At 35.7% G+C, this 20311-nt stretch overlaps 1 protein-coding gene and 1 pseudogene across 1 annotated transcript in view; both read right to left on the bottom strand.

Annotated features, from left to right (window-relative positions):
* Positions 1-1410, bottom strand: part of LOC120299909 (cytosolic phospholipase A2 epsilon-like) — a 43695-nt gene extending 42285 nt beyond the window's left edge. Inside the window, exon 1 of the mRNA XM_039325257.1 lies at positions 1345-1410. Coding sequence (XP_039181191.1) covers positions 1345-1371 — 27 coding nt within the window. The 5' untranslated portion in view covers positions 1372-1410. The remainder of the gene's footprint in view (positions 1-1344) is intronic.
* Positions 1411-4101: 2691 nt separating this feature from the next.
* Positions 4102-20311, bottom strand: part of LOC120299963 — a 56794-nt pseudogene continuing 40584 nt past the window's right edge.

Genomic DNA, 20311 nt, shown 5'->3' on the forward strand with positions numbered 1-20311 from the left:
CAACCTTGCCATCTGCCAAGGGACTAAAATTCATGATATAGAAATATGATAATTTATCTGGACCACTGATGTGGACCCCATTCATAGTCCTTGATAAGCTACCTAAACAGTCAAATATATCCCACTGCCCAATGATTAAATCAGCTTACCAAGGTCATTTTTCTACACGGTAATAATTCATTATTTAATTATTTTCCTATTATTTTTCAGGTTGCCATGAATCATTTCTAAGTAGTATGAGCCAAGAAGCACTTGCAAATGGCTCTTCTACATCTTCTCAGATTGGAATGAAATATTTTGCCAGTATTCTGAATTTGACAGAGATATTTATGGATAAACCTTGAAGTTCTCAGAAAATCACATTTTATGTGCATTATGCACTTGAGGATTATAAGATTAGGGAATGGCATATTCTAGGCTGTTATGTTAGGGACCATGGAAAGACAGTTTTGTATAAATATGGGAAACACAGAGAAAAATAAACTAATTAAATCAGGATAAATACCTCTGAAGCTTCAGTCCCAAGTCATTACTTATAATTATTTTGTTTAATAATGCTGAAAATATTAGTTTTATACACCAGGAACAAAATTAATTACCTAGTTTACATTTAAAAAAATAATGATCAAAAGCTTGTTGAACATTCCAGTTCTGAGTCTTTCTTTTGCAGTGAATTTCAACAGAAGTACCTTTTTTTAAAAGAGGGTTATGAACACCAAAATATATTTGTAAAACTTCTCTGTATAACTGCTGGCATGTCCATATAAAACTCATATTTTTTTATGTTTTGTGTACAATGCAAAGTCTATCCATCTACCCATCCTTCTCTAAAGTTATGTTTCAACTCTGAAAAGTAAATAAGCCTGAAAATCTGAATCAGTTTCATCAAACATAGATTCAACAGCATGGACTAGCTAGTTATTAGCATCAACAGAACACCCCCTCTACCATAACAAAGAAGTCATAGGAAGAACCATACACTACAGCAGGCCACAAATGAGAGCCATGTGAATATTTCAGCACAGGTACATAATCTACATTCTAATTGACAAATTGAGACAGCATCCAGTATCCCAAGGATTTTAAAACTTTCTTTACTTTCAGCCAGCCAGTATCTTAGTTAACCGAGTATGAGCATTCTCACAACTTCAATACCCAGGTGCACTAAACAAGACATGTATCAAAATGACAGTCAACTGCTTAAGCATAAATGTTCCATAAAACTGAAACATCAAAAAATTCTGTATTGAATTATCATTACTTTATGATGTATAATAGTTCAATTAAAACTCCTAAAGAGATAGTGACAAACTTAAGTTCAATTGGCTTTCCTGAGCAACTTACCTGTTGTTTGCTTGGAAACAATCCCATTGTGTCCTTAGTTGACAGATCCCACAACAGTTTCACAGCAGACAGTGATGGATAAAGCAAATACGTGCTCTTTAAATTCAGGAGTTGATGAACAGGTATTTTACAATCTGGCTCACAGCTCCACCCCACTTAATTTTCATAAAAGTGAAGCAATCGCTTTCATTAAACTATTATGCTGAGAGCAATGAACCAGCATACCAGACATCCACTTGCAGCTTCACCAACACTGGTCAGAAAAGTACAATATAAATTAAATTGATGACAATGACAATGATGATGATAATGGCATTAATAACATTAGTGAAGAAAGCCGTGATCTTTTAATGTTGAGTCAGTTAACATTAAATGGGCTAAATAAATGACATGCTGTGATCCATGGGGTCACAGGGAGCCAGACACAACTTAGAAACTGAACAAAATAACAACATACAAAATGATCTCCTTCATTTCAAATACCCAAAATCAGGTGGAACATAGCTACAATAAAAAAAAGGGTGATGATTTTCCTTAACCTAAGAATAGAATTCTAGACAGGGTATCCAGGCAAAGAACTCTAATGATGTGTGTGGCATATTCTTGCCTATACCAACTGTGAAAACTAGAATCAACGGTGTGAAAGAAGCCAAAAGAAAGTCAAAACTGACTGAAGGATACAAGCACCTTCTGAAAATTAGAAAAGATTGCAGCAAAGATTGGCTTGTATCTAGCCTGGAAAACTATCTTTTTTTTTCAGGCTGGAAATAGAGGATTACTTTTTCAGGCAGCTGAAAGTAGAATAACAGTAGGAAAATGTCTTCACTTTCTCTTGTGTTTGTATCTTGTTTGTTTTAAAGTTTGGGGATGTTTGAAAAACCTGCCAAACTAGTTGTACCAAAAATGACAGTGGGGTGAAAATATTCCTGTGGATGGTGTCATTACATACACTAATCACTAGGTGACACAACAGTTAGTTATATCTCATCATAGTCAGGAGTCTCATGTGTCGTTTTTCAAAAGAGACAATAAAATTGTTGTCATTCTTTCTGAATAATATGTCCTTTTAGCTTTGCAAGATGAGTTTTCTGGAGAAATATCAGTTCCTAATGAAATAAAAAGACAAGGCACAGTTCCCCTGGCCAGAAATTTTTAATATTAATAATCCTGCATCCACAGGTGCCATGCACATGGGTTTTTTTGTCCTTGCAACTAGTTGTGCAGATGTATACCATCATCTGGCATTCATCATGGTGGTCACTATGAGAATAGGGTGACCTCCAATTTAGTGGCTGATTATCTTGACTTCCCACTCTATGGGCTCCATTCTAGAAACAGGTTGCCAAATTGCTGGAGATCTTGCCTCAAAATACTGGTGTTTAATGCTAGGTTTGTTTGTAACAAGACCACCTCTATCCATGACTTACTGGTGGATGCAGCAGAGGTGGCATGCATTACCAAACTCTGTCTGGGCAATGGCCATCATGTTGTCTTGCCTGAAATCTACCCAACTGTGTATCAAATCCTTCAGCAGGCTCAACAGGAGTTGGTAAGATACAGTAACAAATCACTTTACCTATAGTTAATTACTCTGCTCCCACCATACAGAATGTGAAAGTCTATATGATAGGTTGGGTTGTAGAGAGGAACTTGAGATTCTGCTGGTGTCCCAACCATCCCTGCTGCCTGAAGAACTCTTCATGGATTGCTACAGATAGTCTTTGGGTTAGTGTCCTTTGTGAAGGACTTCATCTTCTATGCTTTGGGGACATGATTCTGATAACATCTAGGCCTGATAGATGAAGGTCAGGTTACACCTTGTCTTTTTTTCATTATTATTATTATTATTATTATTATTATTATTATTATTATTTTGAGGAGCTGAGGTTCTATGATTTTGAGAGAAAAAGGATTTCCACTATCTTTTTGCTGTGGTCAAATCATATTTTGATCTAATTGAGAAACACTAGATTGGGGTGGAGGGGTTGAGACATTGGTGGCAGATAAGCTTCACAGCACCCTAGAAAAAGTGGATGAATTTATTCTTTTTCGTCAGGCCCAAGTATCAAACTGAGATGGTTTTGACTGTCTCTTGGATGATCTTTGTCAAGGCCTGGATGGGATGCTGCACTTTCCTGGTCTTCTTATATCTCTAAGTGTTTTTTGATATCATTTAAAGTGGTTATGTTACTGGGCCACCTACAGGAGTTAGAGATATAAGGCACTGCCTTAGAGTGTTTCTCCTCTTCTTAGCAAGGTTTTTCAGAATTGGTTTGCCACTGCCTCCTTCCTAGGATTGACAGACAGTGACTGGCCCAAGATCCCTTAGCTGACTTTCTGTCTAAAGCAGGACTGGAACTCACAATCTTCTGGTTTCTAGCTTGATGCCTTAACCACTACACCAAACTTTTTATTTTTGTTATCTCTCTGCATATGTTATAAAACCATTGGATGCTGGGAGACTGTATCAGAATATAATTAATCAATTATATTAATCAAATAAATATCAAAGCAGTCCAGAGTAACCCCTGCTAACTGCAAATAGAAATAGGAAGGAAAATAACATTGGTCAAAAACAGAAAGGCAGTGTCAGATCTATGCAACTAAAAAGGTAGCATGACTGTCAATCTCAGTTAAGTAATTAAATCAGAAGCTCTTTTTTTAAAAAAATGCATTTTATTTAGAAGTCTACCAGTTACAACCATTAACATAATTATATTAGATAGTATGTTTACTCCTAAATTTATAGGTGTTTGTATCTTGGAACTGTGTTTAATATCACAACTTGTATTACTGGTATCTATTACTTCTGGTTCTTCTGATTTTTTTTCCTGTGCACTGCAGCACGAAAGGCTTCAATGATTTTGCTTTCATTGTTGAGGATGTTGTATTCTGTTAATTTCACCAGTTTGTCAAAATTGTCTTCTGAGAAGCTCACCTCCCTTGTACCAAATGGGGAAAAGACACTGGAGATATCCACATTGCCCTCTTCCATATTAGTAGATGAGCGTTCCACACCTATAAAAAAAAAGCAACACTTCCATCAATAGAGCATAGATTTAAGATGGTACCTTTCAGATTATTGGATTTCAATTCTGTTTCTGCTCAGGGAAGGTTGATCTAAGATATGATTGCGACGATTCAGTCAAACCAGTCAGTTGCATATGATAGGTTTATTGGCCTTATTTAAATACTACTTATTATTTAGTTCTCTTGTATAAATATAATATTGGGATCCTATAAATCAGTTTTCTGTAAGAGTACACAAAACTATGGAATTACTCATCCACAATGATATAGATGGCACTTAGTCTCTGTTGTTAAGCATGTAACTCATAACCCTAGTTACTCATAGAGTTTCATTAGTCAGATTTATTGAAAGTAAAGGGGTTAGGTTACAGAATCTAGGAAACAAGAACTCTTTTGTTCAACACCCCAATTATCAGAAAATATATTAAGAGAATTCTCTTTGACCCCTTTGAACCAACTGCTTTTATGTTGGGGGAATATTGCTATCCAATTGACTGATAAGATGTTCTGGCCTTGTAATATTTTGTAGCCATTGTTCCTGTTCCCAGAAAATTCCATGATACTTGGGTATTTGAAAGACTGCAAGTAGAACCAATTCTTTCAGTACATTCAGCCAGAATTGGGATGCTGAAGGTATCTCCCTAAGAGCAATACAAGAAGGAATAGCAGCATTTTCTCTAATTTCCTATTTCTTATACCACAGAACAGCTTTGTATCTCCAGAAATATGAATGGTACCCTCCCTCACAATTTTTGGAAAGGTTTGAAAATGGAACCCTTTTGCAGAACTTTTAATGAGGGAGGAAGAAGGAAGTCATCATGAGATGCCACATTTATTGCTTACGGGATTATGGTTAAGCTCATGTATGTATCATGCATATATCAACAGTCTACTCAATATCTAAAGCTTAAGGCATATTTGCTTTAGTATAAAACAATCACATTAGACTTTTGGATATATATTTTAATGGTATAATCTCAGCAGAATGCGACACCTTGAAATGATAGAAGTAGAGAAGTGTGTGTGAAGAGAAAAGATTCAACTCAACATTTGAGATAAACTTCAAGCATCCAAGAAAATTCTTAAATTGCTTTATCAAAAGTGTTTTTCTTTTTCATTATATTAATCAATGAAGAATTAGGAACAAAAAGTGGGAAATGAAAAAGACTTGCTTGATTAGCAAATTAAATGTAGGATGATGTTAAGTTTAGGATGATACCCAATTATTATCATTTACCAAGCATAGCTTATGACTTAGCATGATGACTTAGCTTGTTCAACAAAACCATAGATAAAACAAAGCATTATGTGAAATATGACAGTAAAGTCATATTGTGTACCATTATGTACATTATTAATTGGAAGATTTCCTGCATAATGAAGCCAATGAAGCCAAAAACAATTATTTTATTACCTGCTTAAAGACAGGTGACACATGGTCAATTCATCTTTCAGATACAGTGATCGCAATATGAGTAATGAATAAAATTAATGCTTAAGTACAATAGATAGGTTTGGATGATCTTAGGAAGATAATAACTATCTTATTATTCCATGCTGGGAAGCAAAATATTCTTTCAGAACTTACCAGGTGCTTCAAATGCTCTGAAAGTATCATTGGTCAAGGGGAAAAATAGCACTAAAGGAGCAGCTGTGTTTTCTGTGTCTTCAAAAACATAACACTCCTTCAGGTTGTTTTTGTCTTCCTCACTGACTTCTGTCTTGGGAAATGGGATCCCCAGCTCAGAGATGTATTTTGAAAACTGGTCCAGATTCTGTGTGAATAAATTAATAAAAAAGTGTCAAAGTCAAGTATAAAAAAAAAACTAACAAATATAAGTAGATAAACAGATAATATAAAGATCTGGTGCTACATATTGTCTGGTATTATATAGAATTCTCTCATTTTGGCACATCTCTATCAGTATCTAAGACGAACAGGCCATTCTCACAAAAAGTTTCTAATTTGTGATTCAAATACTAGTATTATCAGCTTTATCAAAACTGGGTCTTAGTTTTGTGTGGTATATACTAAACATGTCATTGTATACTGAATATTCTGCTTTATATGAGTTAATGTCTTAGAGTGGATTGTTGATCATAATACAATATAAACTACAAATACTACACATGAACTCAGCACCCCAAAAACTACATAAATATTTAGAAACTTGGAAATTATATGCTAGGATCTGTGCAACATAAATAAAACAAATGGTAACATCATTACTCTCTGGAACATCTTTACTGAAAATCTCAAAAACCTGAATATTTCTCAATATTTTCAAAGATATACAGTCCACAGTGAACACCTGCAATATTTGTACCATTTGTAAGAATAATAATTGATATATATATAATCCATATTTAACAGATAGGAAACTGTTAAGGTTACAATATAGTAAGACAAGAAAAACAGATGATGAATTATAATACACTGCTTGCAATCCAGAATTGCAAGGGTTGCAAATCCAATCCCATAGAGCTTTCCAAGCATTGTTTATGACAAAAACCAAGTTCCATAGAAATTCCAAGTCATAAAATTCCTATAGGAAAAAAAAAACTATCCTATTTAGAATTAATATACTCTGTGCTAGCCACATTCATCACTAAAATATTTAATCTTTCCCAAAATAAACAAGAATCCAAAGCAATGTAACCATTTTACTTTTAAAAAACTTATATAACTTATGATAATTTGTTAGTACAAAAGAGGCAAATATATCTCTTGTGTAATTAGAGAGCTCTTGAAATAGCCTGGAGTTCAGAGAGTACTGAAATGCAAAAAATTAATGGCAGGGTTGTCTCTTACAAAAGTCTGTGCTCCTCCACTATAATTTAAATGTAGTATAACATCCACGCTCCTCTCTGATTTTAAAAGAGGTGGGTAGCTTGTATTGATGAAAAACCCGGTATCCACCAGAGACAAAGGTTGCTCTGCTGTTTCCATTAGAAGGTTAGGTCGAGAGTCCAGCATAGAATCTGAAAAGCAAAGATTTCCAGTCAGCTTTCTCTAGCAAGAATATACAACTTCTCTTGGGCCACTGGCTGCATGTAGCTTTCAAGGAGTGCTCAAAAAATATATTAAAAAAAATAGCAGGTAAGTCAATAGCTTCATTTTATTTACACTTATACCTTAAAATTCATTGTAGTAAATGCAGTTATTTTCCAGCTATATTTTAAATAATATTTTCCTCTTTCCATATTTAAACTAGTAAAAGCTTCTGAAGATCTCCAGAGGATGCACCCCAAATTTTAAAAATGTAATTGTTTATGGAAGAAGTTTTTATCACCATTACGTGCTTCTGAACTGCCAAATTGCCTACCTGTGTTCTAGAATTTAAGTCCGTATATGAAATAGATGTTTGAAATAGGTATTCCCTCTCCTTCCTTCCAAATTTCATGTTTACTATCTTTCTTTTGCAGTTCCCAAATCCTACAATTTTAAACAACAATATTTCTTAAAGGGAAGCACCTTTGGAAGAGGAACACAATACATACATCAGTTATTCTGTCCATTTATTTAGTATCAGCATGAAAGCATGTTGTTATTAAAACAAATGGAGCTTGATTAAAGGCGGTACCTCAAGGAGTTAGGCTAGAATCAGTCAACTCAGCAATAGTCCTCTACAGGCCTTAGAGCACTCTTGAAGTACGTAATGTCATAAAAAGGATCTATTGTATTAGTTACTGTTTGAACAAGTGTCTATGGATTGATTAAGCTTAGAACAAATTCTAGATGGCAAGTACCTCTCTTTTCTCTCTATTCCAGCTATCTATAGAATTACAATATTAGTTAGAAAAGGCTTCAATTTTGCTATCTAATTTGAAGGACAAGATGGTACTTTCTGATCTACACTACATCTAAAAGCCAAATGAAATGACATTTTATTTCAGCACTCACAACGAAATACAGTTTTCTAGTACAACTGGCCCTAAAAGAAACCTAATTCAATTTGTTGATAGGATCCCTGATTGTCTAGGACTGCATTTGAAAAGAATTACCAGAAATGGGATGTAAAAATCTAGATATTTATTTATTTATATATAGCCTCCAAAAGTTGTGAGTGCTCCAACATTGGAAGTTTTAAAGAAGAGATTAGACAACCATTTGTCTGAAATGATATAGGGTTTCCTACCTGAGCAGGGGGTTGGACTAGAAGACCTCCAAGGTCCCTTCCAACTCAATTATTCTATTCTGTTCTTAGATGGCAACAAAGAGATAAATATGAGGGAGATAGGTGTTTCTAAATTTGACAGACACACAAATAAACAAAATGGAAACATCAAACTCCTTACTGAATAGTCATCTGGATTTGTGTAAACCCAGAAATCTAACCTTAAGAGCTGAGTTCTGAAGCCATGACCTGAACAGAAAATTGTGCCCTGACTAAATCAAATACAATTCAGCAAACATAATTATCTGTCAGCCCAATGGAACTTGTGCATGTATGAATACAGGAAATGGTGTATTACTAAATCATATAATTGATCCATCAGTTGATGATATGGATATTAACCTGTAGATGTTCTCCAAGATTTTAAGCAAGAATTTGCAGCCGTGCCTGGAAATGCCACAGATTGATTTGTGTACTTCTATATCCTAAAGATTCTTATATTAATTGAAAGCCCTTCCTTGGAGGACAAGTGGATATTTTTACTGATATCAGTTTATTTAATAAATGATACTTCCATTTCATCTTATTGGTATAACTATAATATATTATTTGTAAATTAAATCGAGTGTTTAAATTCCAATTATTTATTTTGAAATTTTTTAACCCAATTTTTCAAGTGAAAGAGTTAGAGTTAACCAGCAGAATTTTCAATCCTGAAAAATTGGGAAAGGGTTTTGTAGAAAATAAGCATGTAGATATTGTTTTTGAATGCTGTTGATAGCACCTGCTTCTTATATTGAAGACAAATCTAAAGTATTAGGGATTTTGTTGTTGTTAAAGTACAAACCAAAAAAGTAAAGATGACAGCTACTACAGTGCACTTTGAGCTGCAACTATTTTTTGAATGTGTTGCACATTAAAGCTAGGTTATCCATTGTCCTTAGTGAAGTGTGTAAATAAAAGATTATCATTCAAAAGTTTGGAACCAGCTAGCTACATCCTAATTAAGTGTGATACCAAGAACATTTTATAAAACCAAGAAAAATCACAAATATAAATCTATTACTGTGCCTTTCCATGCAGAAAAATGGACATTCTTCAAGTATTCATCATGAAACTGAAAGCCCCTCAGGAAATTAGGATATTCTGCTATTGTTGGGCGTCCAGTTAAGACATCTCGGAAAGTAGAGGAAAGCTGGCTTGGGTAAGTGAGTAGGCGAGAGTCCAGCTCATGTGGCTTTGAAGGTAGAAGAGAATCATCTGTAAAAGACAGAAAGAACCGTTCATGCCTTTTGAGTCTACTCAGGTTTTTGAAAGTGGGCACCAATAAGATCACAGCTTATAGGAGGTCCAACAGCTTATGGCAAAGTTTTGTGCAGAAGGATGGTTTTTAGTGTTCACATGCAAATATTTGTATATTTATTTGCAAAGTCTAGTGGCAAAAAAACATGGAGAGTCATGGACTTTCACAGAGAAAGATAGATGTGGAGGTGATTGGGGAGACTATTATTATTATGGTTTTCCAAAGTGACCAGCCAGACTGTGACTTAGTTGTCAAATTCCTGGTAGTTTGCCTATGGCATCCCCAAAAAACAGAACCTGTAAAATAGCATTACTAGATGAACATGGCTTTTCTAGCAAACACGCAATATGAAGAGAAGAGGTTGCCTCATAATCATCTTTAGCATATCCAGTTAAAAGTTGCATGGTCAAAAAGACAAGTTGGGAAAGATTGGCTCACAACCTTGGCAAACCATGGTTTATCACTGGTTGATGAAGGGCATACATTTAAACTGTAATGACTTGGAAATAACACCCAAGATATATTTGGATAACAACCTTCGCTGCAAAACTATATATCAGTTTCCTTCTATGGAGTTTCTCTTCCAAGTTGTTGGGACTTAATTTCCAAAATTCCCTGACTGTATGGAAAGCATCTGGTTGAGAAAAGCTAATTTAAGCAACATATTTTAAACAAACAATTGTCTTATCTATTCTGGCCATATCTGGAGATAAAAACAAAAGAAAATTTAAAAACATCATTATGGTTTAGGCATGAAAAGCACTGAGTATTTCATTCTACTTGTCAAAATAATGGAGACAACTTTGCAAACATTTTCAAACTTATCTAAACTAAAAACAATAACTTCATACAGAAAATGTCCCTTCTTACTGGGATGAACTCATTAATTTTAATAAACAATAACAAATTTACAAACCAGGAAAGGCAAGAAGGGAAAAAAGAAAACACCTTACCAATATCTTGTATTCTGTCTCTTGTCCATCTATACCAGAATTCTTCTGAGTCATAAGCTATATTCCAAAAATAGATTAAATCCAAAGAAAATATGCTGCTCCACATACCTGCCAAATAAATTTAAATAATTTTAATAAATGTAAATAAAGTCTTAAATGATAGTGTCAAAATGAAATGAAATTGCTTCATTTCTACTGCACTTAAAATTTCAGCTTTCAGCTTTTATCCACATTTCTAATCAAGAATTGTTGGGTTGCACAAAAATATTTTACATAACCATAAAGGCTTGCTTTATAACTTGATCAATGAGAAAAACAAAGTCAGTAATCCTTGTAGCCACTTCAGATACTTATGGAAAACTACTGAAAACAGTCAGAAAAAAATAAATCCATGCATTACCTCAGGATTCACATTCCTGGAAAAGGAAAAAGTGTTCAGCCTGGGTACAGATGCAGTTTTTTCAATAACCATGTTTCATTATAAAACCCAAATATGGTTTGTGGAGTCTTGAATGAAGAGTTTCCAAATATGGCCATGCAATTACACACACAATAGTATTCAAGCACAGGCACCAATTAATAAGCTGGGAGAAAACTTTCCAAAGAGCAAAGGTAATTTCCCTTGTCCAGTCATTTCTGACTCTAGGGCAGGGGTAGGTAACCTTGGCTCTTTAATGACTTGTGGACTTCAACTATGCTGGCTCACGAGTCATAAAATAATAATAATAATTAATAATAATAGTAGTAGTAGTGGTAGTAGTAGTAGTAGTAATTATTATTATTATTAATAATAATAATAATAGCCAGGAAAATCAGTACATATGAAGCTCGAATTGCAAACTACAGGCAGAACCTCCAATTTCAATCCAATCAGAAACGTTTCTACCAATCCATCAATGGAGAAACTGCAAGGAATCAGTCAGTACCTGACAAGGAAGAAACAGTGCAGTTCTGGAAGCAGATATGGGATAACCCAAAGAAATACAACAAGGATGCGGCTTGGTTAAAAGAGGTGGATGCAAATAAAACAGAAGTTGAAATGAAAGAACTAGTAATAACAACAAAAATGGTAGAAAAAAGAGCAAAGAAAATCAAAAATTGGTCAGCACCAGGTGAAGATGAACTGCATGGGTTTTGGTTGAAACATCTAACTGTTATACACCCACTCATTGCCAAGCAGTTCAACAATATAATACAAGGAGGAGAAATTGAAAAGTGGCTAACAACTGGAAAACCTACCTAATAATGAAAAATCCAGCAAAAGGGGCAACACCAGGCAACTACAGGCCAATTACCTGCTTACCAACAACTTTCAAATTACTAACTGGTGTGGTAGCTGATGCAGTACAACAGCATCTAGTTGAAAACAATCTCTTTCTACCTGAGCAAAAAGGAAACCGCACCAATAGCAGAGGAACAAAAGATCAACTCCTAATAGACAAAATGATTTTGGAAAACTGCAAGAAAAGGAAGACCAACCTGAATGTGACATGGATTGACTACAAAAAGGCATTTGACTCTTTGCCACATGACTGGATAATCAAGTGCCTAGAAATAACAGGAGTCAGTAGAAACATCAGAAAATTTGTGCAAAGATCGATGGCACAATGGAAGACACAGTTGCAGATCAATGGTGAGAGACTGGGAGAGGTTAATATCAAGAGAGGAATATTTCAAGGAGATTCATTATCACCATTACTATTTGTTATTGCACTGTTTCCTCTGTCAACAATACTGAATAACTCAGGACATGGCTATCAAACATCAAAAACATCTACCAGACTATCCCATCTCCTTTACATGGATGATCTGAAGCTGTATGGAAAAACATCATCTGAAATAGAATCGCTGCTCAACACTGTCCGTATATATAGCCAAGATATTGTAATGGAGTTTGGCTTGGACAAATGTGCCACACTTACTATCAAACAAGGAAAAATAGTGAAAACTGAAGGAATCAAGATGCCCCACGAAAATAACATTAAGAGTCTGGATGAGGAAGATACTACAAATACTTGGGTATCCTTCAAGCTGACAACATCAAGCACACTGAAGTCAAGAAAAAGATTAGAGGTGAATACATCAAGAGAGTGAAGAAGATCTTAAAGTCCAAACTCAATGGAGGAAATACCATAAAGGCAATCAACACCTGGGCAATTCCAGTCATTAGGTACACAGCTGGAATAGTGGACTGGACTCAAGCAGAACTAAAAGCAATGGATAGGAAGACCAGAAAAATAATGACAATGAATCATGCCCTTCATCCACGCAGTGACATTGACAGACTTTATCTACCAAGGCAAATAGGTGGGCGTGGAATGTTACAAGTACATCAGCTGGTTGAAGAAGAAAAAATGGCTTTGGAAGAATATCTGAAGAACAGTGATGAAGATGCACTGAAATTAGTATATCAGGAAGGCTTACTGACTACTGGAGAGACCAAACTGGCCTACAAGAAAGAACAAATGAAGAACAGAAGAGAGGCATGGGAAGACAAAGCACTACATGGCCAATACATTAAAAAAATAGCTGGGAAAGCAGATAATAATAAAACCTGGCAATGGCTAAGAGCAGGAAAATTGAAGAAAGAGACCGAGGGACTAATTCTGTCTGCACAAGACCAAGCCTTAAGGACAAATGCATATAAAGTCAAAATTGAGAAGACAGCAACAGACAGTAAGTGCCGCCTATGCAAAGAAGCTGAAGAAACAGTGGACCACCTGGTAAGCTGTTGCAAGAAGATTGCACAGACTGACTACAAGCAGCGGCATGACAAAGTAGCAACAATGGTGCATTGGAAGATCTGTAAAAAATATCATTTGCCTGTAAGCAAAAACTGGTGGGATCATAAAATAGAGAAAGTCATAGAAAATGATAAAATTAAACTGCTCTGGGACTTCAGAATTCAAACAGACAAGCACCTGCAACATAACACCCCAGACTTAACAATTGTCGATAAGAAAGACAAAAAAGTCTGGATAGTGGACGTGGCAGTGCCTGGAGACAGCAGAACAGACGAGAAAGAACTGGAGAAGATAACAAAATACAAAGACCTACAAATAGAAATAGAAAGACTGTGGCAAAAGCAAGCAAGGGTAGTACCAATAGTATAGGCTCCTTGGGTGCAATCCCAAAACAACTGGAGCACCACTTGAACACCATTGGCATTGACAAATTCGCTATTAGTCAATTGCAAAAGGCGGCCTTATTAGGAACTGCTTCCATACTGCAATGATATCTGTAATACCATCAAACGTCCACATCTGCCTATCCCAGGTCCTGGGTAAGGACTCGATAGGTAGACAAAATGCCAAATCCAGTCTGAACATCTGGCTGACTTTGCAATGATCCATAGTAATAATAATAAAGTTGGAAGGGACCTTGGAGGTCATCTAGTCCAACTTCCTGCTCAGGTAGGAAACCCTATACTATTTCAGACAAATGGCTGTCTAGTCTCTTCTTAAAAACTTCCAGTGTTGGAGCATTCACCACTTCTGGAGGCAGGTTGTTCCACTGGTTAATTGTTCTAAGTGTCAGGAAGTTTCTCCTTAGTTCTAGGTTGCTTCTCTCCTTGATTAGTTTCCAAGGTTGCCTACCCCTGCTGTAAGGGGGGGTCATCTCAGTTTCTTGGCCAAAGAAGTCTTTATTCTCCAAAGACCCTTTCTGCAGTGATGTGGCCAGCATATGCCGAGTCTCACAGAATGCAGTTTCCTTCCCACCAAGGTGGTACCTATTTATTTATTTGCATTTGCATGCTTTCAAACTGCTATGAAGCTCATCCTTTTGTGTGGCATTCGGGTCTCAAACCTGGGTTGTCAGCTTTCCAGCTGACAAGGTCGGCGTCTTTAACTGCTGAGCCATCATGTCCCCTTCTTTCAGGCAAGTAGGATTTTATTCTGAAGGTAGTCTAAGGGAGATTAGCTGTTCAACTAAGAGTTCAGTCATCACTAAGTTCTGCATTGAGTTATATGTGCTAAAATATCATCATCTATATAGCTATGAAATGTACAAGAATTTCTCTTAATCTCATGAACATTTACCACTCACCCTACTGATAGTTCACATTCTGAGTGCTTGGTCAACTGATCATGAAAAAGAAAACAATTTGTCCCCCATCAAAAGTGAAATCATATTAAATATTTTGTATGAAATGTATAGAAAGCAGAGTAGAGATAATAAAATACATGTTTTTAAAATGACTGGTGAAGGAAAAACCAGTGGGGACTAATAACGGAGAATATTTGTAGCTCAGGGTTGACATGAGGGATCCTTGGTGCTCTCTGAGTGTGCTTGTTTTGTTGCAGACATTTCATTTTCCAAACTAGATAGCATCATCAGTGCTAGTAAGGAGTGCTGTTTGCTGTTAGTTTATATTTTAGTGGCTTGCCTGTCAGTGTTGGTGAGGTTGGCCTTAGAAATTCTTTGATTGGGCTGTTTGCTGTTGGCTTCTTTGGCAGTTTCTTGATTAGAGTATTGTTTACTTGATTGCTGGTCTGATGTTAACCTTGGAATTAATCTATGCTGATCTGGGTGCTGATTGCTGGTGGAGAGGTGTCTGGGTCTTTTTCTTCTTTTTTGGCCTGGGTGGTAGTCTCTTTTGCACGGTCTATAGATGTTGTTAATGTCTGTGTGTCTATTGATGGCTGATTTGTCAGAGTGTCGTGGTTCTAGAAATTCCCTGTCATTTTTGGACTTGGCTCGGATGGTCACATTTTCCCAATTCAAACTATGATTAAATCTGTCTATATGTTGTAAAATTAAAGAATTTTCATCATGTCTTCTGACTGCTAGTTGGTGTTCGTGGAAGCATTTTGCCAGTCTTCTGCCTGTTTGTCCTACATAGTGGTTGTTTCAGTCTTTACATTGTATGTTGTAGAAGACTCCTGTTTTTTCTTCTGGGGGTCTTTTGGTCTGCTTAGGATGTTTTGAAGGGTTTTACTTGGCTTGTGTGCTATGCTGATTCCATGTGGTTATAGTAGTCTGTTGGTGGTTTCTGAGATATTTTTGATGTATGGTAGTGTAATTCTTTTTAGGCTTTGTGTTGATTGTGCTATATTGGGTGGAGTGGTCAGAGACTTTTTAATAAAGTTGCATGGTTATGCATTTTGTTGGAATATATCATATAGATGATAATTTCCTTTTTCTGCTGTTCTGGTTTGCTGCAGTGTGTTTAGACTCATCTAAATAAAGGGGATTGGGGAGTCAGGGGTTACTGTTTTTTATCCTTTTATATTGGGTTTTTTATTGTTTGTAATCCACCCAGCATCATTGAGTCATATAAATCTTATAAATAAATAAATAAATAAATTCTTGGAAAAAATTAATGTAGGCAATTTACAACATTGCACAATAACTTCCTTTTGTTTATAGTATGGTTTACTTATTTATTTACCTTGCATGAAGCAGATCCGAATTTCTGGGAACTTCTTCATCAGTCGTCCCATGAAAAAATCATTCCCAAAATCTTCTGAACGAATATAGGCACCATATTTTATACTTCCCACCTCATAAGGAGTGAATTCTAGCCATTCTGGAAGCACAAGATGGCCATTAATATATCTTAGACATTCTCAATCACAAAATTAACCAAAGCACATAAGCTGTTCTTTTTTAAATTATTATTTGTTTTACCCTGGGAGTGGAAATTTTATTGTATCTAGGAACTTGTTCTCTTCTCTGGAAATTCGTTCCTGTCTAAGGTGAAAAAATTCTCACCTATTTAGATTTTACTATTAAACAATTAAAATGTTGATACGGAATAATATGACTCAATATGGGTATATATCAGAGTTTAATACAGCATTACCTTTAAAATCTTGAGCACTGTAGTTGTCTTTTAGGTTGACTGCCAAGTAAATAGGGAAAGGATTCTGACCTTCATTCACGGCCATGCGCTGATCAGAAAGGGTGTGATGATCTTTCTTCAACAGAGGGAGAAAAATATGTTTGTTGACCAGCAGGTGTCCACAGATGTACCAGTTTTATTAGAGAACTCACTATGAATTTTAAGCTAACAAAGATATCTAGAGTCCTTCTCTGTTTGCTAGACCGTAAGCAAGATGGAGTGGAATAGGGGAAGATTTACGTGTGAATAGGAACTTACATGTGCTACATATCTATGTTAATCCTTATGTAAGAACACTGGAAGAGCCTTGCTATGCCAAATATAAAGATCATCTAACAAAACATCCCAGTTCCCAGGTTGTCCAAAAGCAGAATGTGTAGGTCAACTGCCTTCTCTCACTCCCCACACATGCAACTTTTAATCCTGAACATAAGTATATGTGGCTAATAATCACTGAGAGGTGAATTTTTCATATATTTGTTATCGTCCACTTTGAAAACCCTCCCAGCTTGTTACATGGCTTACCTCACTTCCATAAACAACTGCACAATATATGAAGAAGGACTTTCGTATTAGACTATTTCTTTTTCAAAGCATACATCCGTTGCATAGAATCTCCCAATTAATTAATATGAAGGTTTATTACCTCATCATAGAACATGGATTCAATGACAAGGCCCCAGAGGTCTATAAAGGAAGTGCTATGTCCTTCTTTGATTCTTTGACTTAGCTCATCATAATAATACTTCAGTTTATCAATGGAAAAACAGTTAAATTTAGATTTGGTCACTTGTCTTCGAGCTTTGTTAATGGCATCTTCCAGGTATTTCTGTGACCAGTCAGGATCTTCATATAATTTACACATGGTCCTAAGTTTTGATTGAAAATAATAATAATAAAATGTAAGAGTAGCACAGAACTAACAGCATAGTAACCTTACTTTCAGAGACAGTGACACTATTGCTAGGTTTAAATATAATTTGGACTACAATAATATTAATAATAATATACAATAATATCCCCGTTTTTTTTTCCTCAAGAGGGTTTTCTGAGAAATGGGGACAGTGATCCAGGGTTTCCCACATGGAGGGGGCAGAATTCAAAATATAGTATCTGAAATGCCACATAACATTGTCCCATGAATGTCATAGTACTTTTTATTTAAGCTGGTAATGGTAATTATTGGGCCATTAACTTGAATGGGGAAAAAAACAAGGACGGAAAAACCATCATTAAGAGAGGATGCAGTGAGAAATGGGTGGTTGGTTCTCTACTGAATATTTTGCCCTTAAGAATATTCTCCAGTTTTACACTGAGCATCATGTAGCACATTCATCTCAACCACAATCTGTTGTTAACTGTAACTCTAATTAGTAAAAAAAAAAAGTTTAATTCCAATGGAATGTTCTTTATGAAGTTGTAAATGTCTATCATTGTTCATTTGAAAAATACCGTAGGTTAAAACTTAATTACATTTATTTTAAAATAATTTTAAAGTAAAAATGGCATATATGTTTCTTGCCCAAACCCATCCCAGTTAAATCATTAGTTTTATTCATGGGAAAGGTAGAGGTTAAATAAATGCATTTGTTATTTAGGAGGTTGTGATATGCAAAGTTTTTAATAATCCTTGTCTTGCATATTGTTTCCTGCAACATTGGAATGTCACATACACTATATAATGGACATGAAAGATAGTAAATGAAAAGAAAATCCTCCTTACCATGTTGTGCCAGATAAACCCGTAAGATATGTAATACAATCTAATAGATTCAGTTTCTGCAAACCCAGAAGGCTTCCATACATTGCTGTAAAGGATCTGGTTCCACCACCAGTTGTCATTATTGCAATTACTGGTACCTATTTAGCACAAAAGGACAGAGTGAGATAAATAGTAAGCTGCTAGTCATTGCTCCAAGAGAAAAAAATAATCTTAAAATTGAGAACGTTGAGCAGATGTACCATAGGCAAGTTCTAACTGTAGGCATTGACAGAAATTAAACAGGCAAATGGTCTTATATTTTTTTTCTATCAGTTCTCATTCAAGTTGGTAAAAGAAATGTTACTTTAAGATTTATTTGAAAGGAAAATAAATGCTTGTACATTGGAGAATGCTTGTGAATGGAGTGTGGTGTTCCTCCTACCTACTTAATTATGAGGTTGCATATATGTTGTGTGTATGTGAATGCTGTATTCTTCATTGAACAATCATCTCTCCAGCAGTCTCTACACTGCTTGGCAGCTTCCTTAGCTTCCCACATTTCAATTAGGACCAAAGGCGAGACATCCAGAAAGAATTTGTGCTATGAAGCTTTTTCAGTGGTAGTACTACAGTTAACAACCCAGTTGGTAAGCGTGACATCACATGACCCATGACGTGTGATTTTTACTGCTAGATTCGCCATTGACTTTGCTTCTCAAAAGCCAGAAGTGAAGCACACAAATGATGAACATGTGTCCATGGGCATAAATGCCCACCAGTTGTAAAGCAAACAAATAGCAATCATGTGACCATGGGGACTCTGCAATAGTCATGTGAAGCCCAATGGTGAAGTTACTTTTCAGTGCCTTTGTATCTTCAAATGGTCACTGAAAAGGGAAGGGGGTAAGCAAGGATTGCTTGCCTAACAAAACGAAGTGTCCTGCCCTGGAGAAACTGTTACAGAGGTTCTCCTTTCCCTGTAGACATTCTGACATTCACCTAGTCTTGACACCATTTGTACCCAGCTGTAAAAATAAGTTGATATTCAAATTATGCTTTTAGCAGACAGGATGATCAGCTTATTTTCTTCCAGCTGAAAGAATAAATCCTATATCCTTCTTACTGGACCTCTCCTTTATTCTTGACTTCTCTCTACACACCCATTAATGTTTGGTATTGCTGAGCCCCCAGAAGGGTGGTTTTTGCTGTTAATGGCACTTTGCCCCAGAATATATTACACTCATTCATAAATGGAATTAGCAATTTGCTCTAAACTTATTGGGGCAATAAAACAAAGTGGGTATGTCCTGGCTTGACCTACCTCATCATCCTTTAGTTCTTTTTGTAGCTGAAGAGTCTTCTTGAGGGCAGCTGCCACATATTTCTTTCTCTTCCTTAGGAAATCTTGTTCTTCTGTGCACAAACCATACCCTAAGCGCTCGTCTAGGTCTTTATGCCTGAAATATAATAATTCACATTTTGCAATCCATCCTCTATTAACATATCAACTACAGTAACTAAATAGTCTTTGCGTTATCCTTCTGTTTATTTACAGAAGTATGACTACAATAGTTTGTTGCATAAGAATGGATAGCAATGGATTTTGTAGCGACTTAAATATTAATATTAATTAATATTAATATTAATTGCTTACTGTTTTGTCACCAAAATGCCTGGAGTTTATCCTGACAGATGAATATTGCATATACATTATGTATATCGATTGGAAGCTAGCCAGAGATGATTGGAAGATTTGGAAGGATGGAAGGAAGGAAGGAAGGAAGGAAGGAAGGAAGGAAGGAAGGAAGGAAGGAAGGAAGGAAGGAAGGAAGGAAGGAAGGAAGGAAGTCAAGTGTTTTGGAACAGCTAAAAAGAGATAGTAGGATGAAGGATAGAGGGATAAGCCAATCTCAAATGTTTTTACCTTTATGGCAAAATGGTTTTCCCTTTACTATTAAGCAGGCATTTTAAGAATTCCTAACTAGAATGCACAAAGAAGTAGAATCTGTTTTAGAT

This window comes from Crotalus tigris, unplaced genomic scaffold (genome assembly GCF_016545835.1).
Source record: "Crotalus tigris isolate CLP2741 ecotype Arizona unplaced genomic scaffold, ASM1654583v1 scf7180000017545.3456711, whole genome shotgun sequence".
Taxonomy (NCBI): Eukaryota; Metazoa; Chordata; class Lepidosauria; order Squamata; family Viperidae; genus Crotalus; species Crotalus tigris.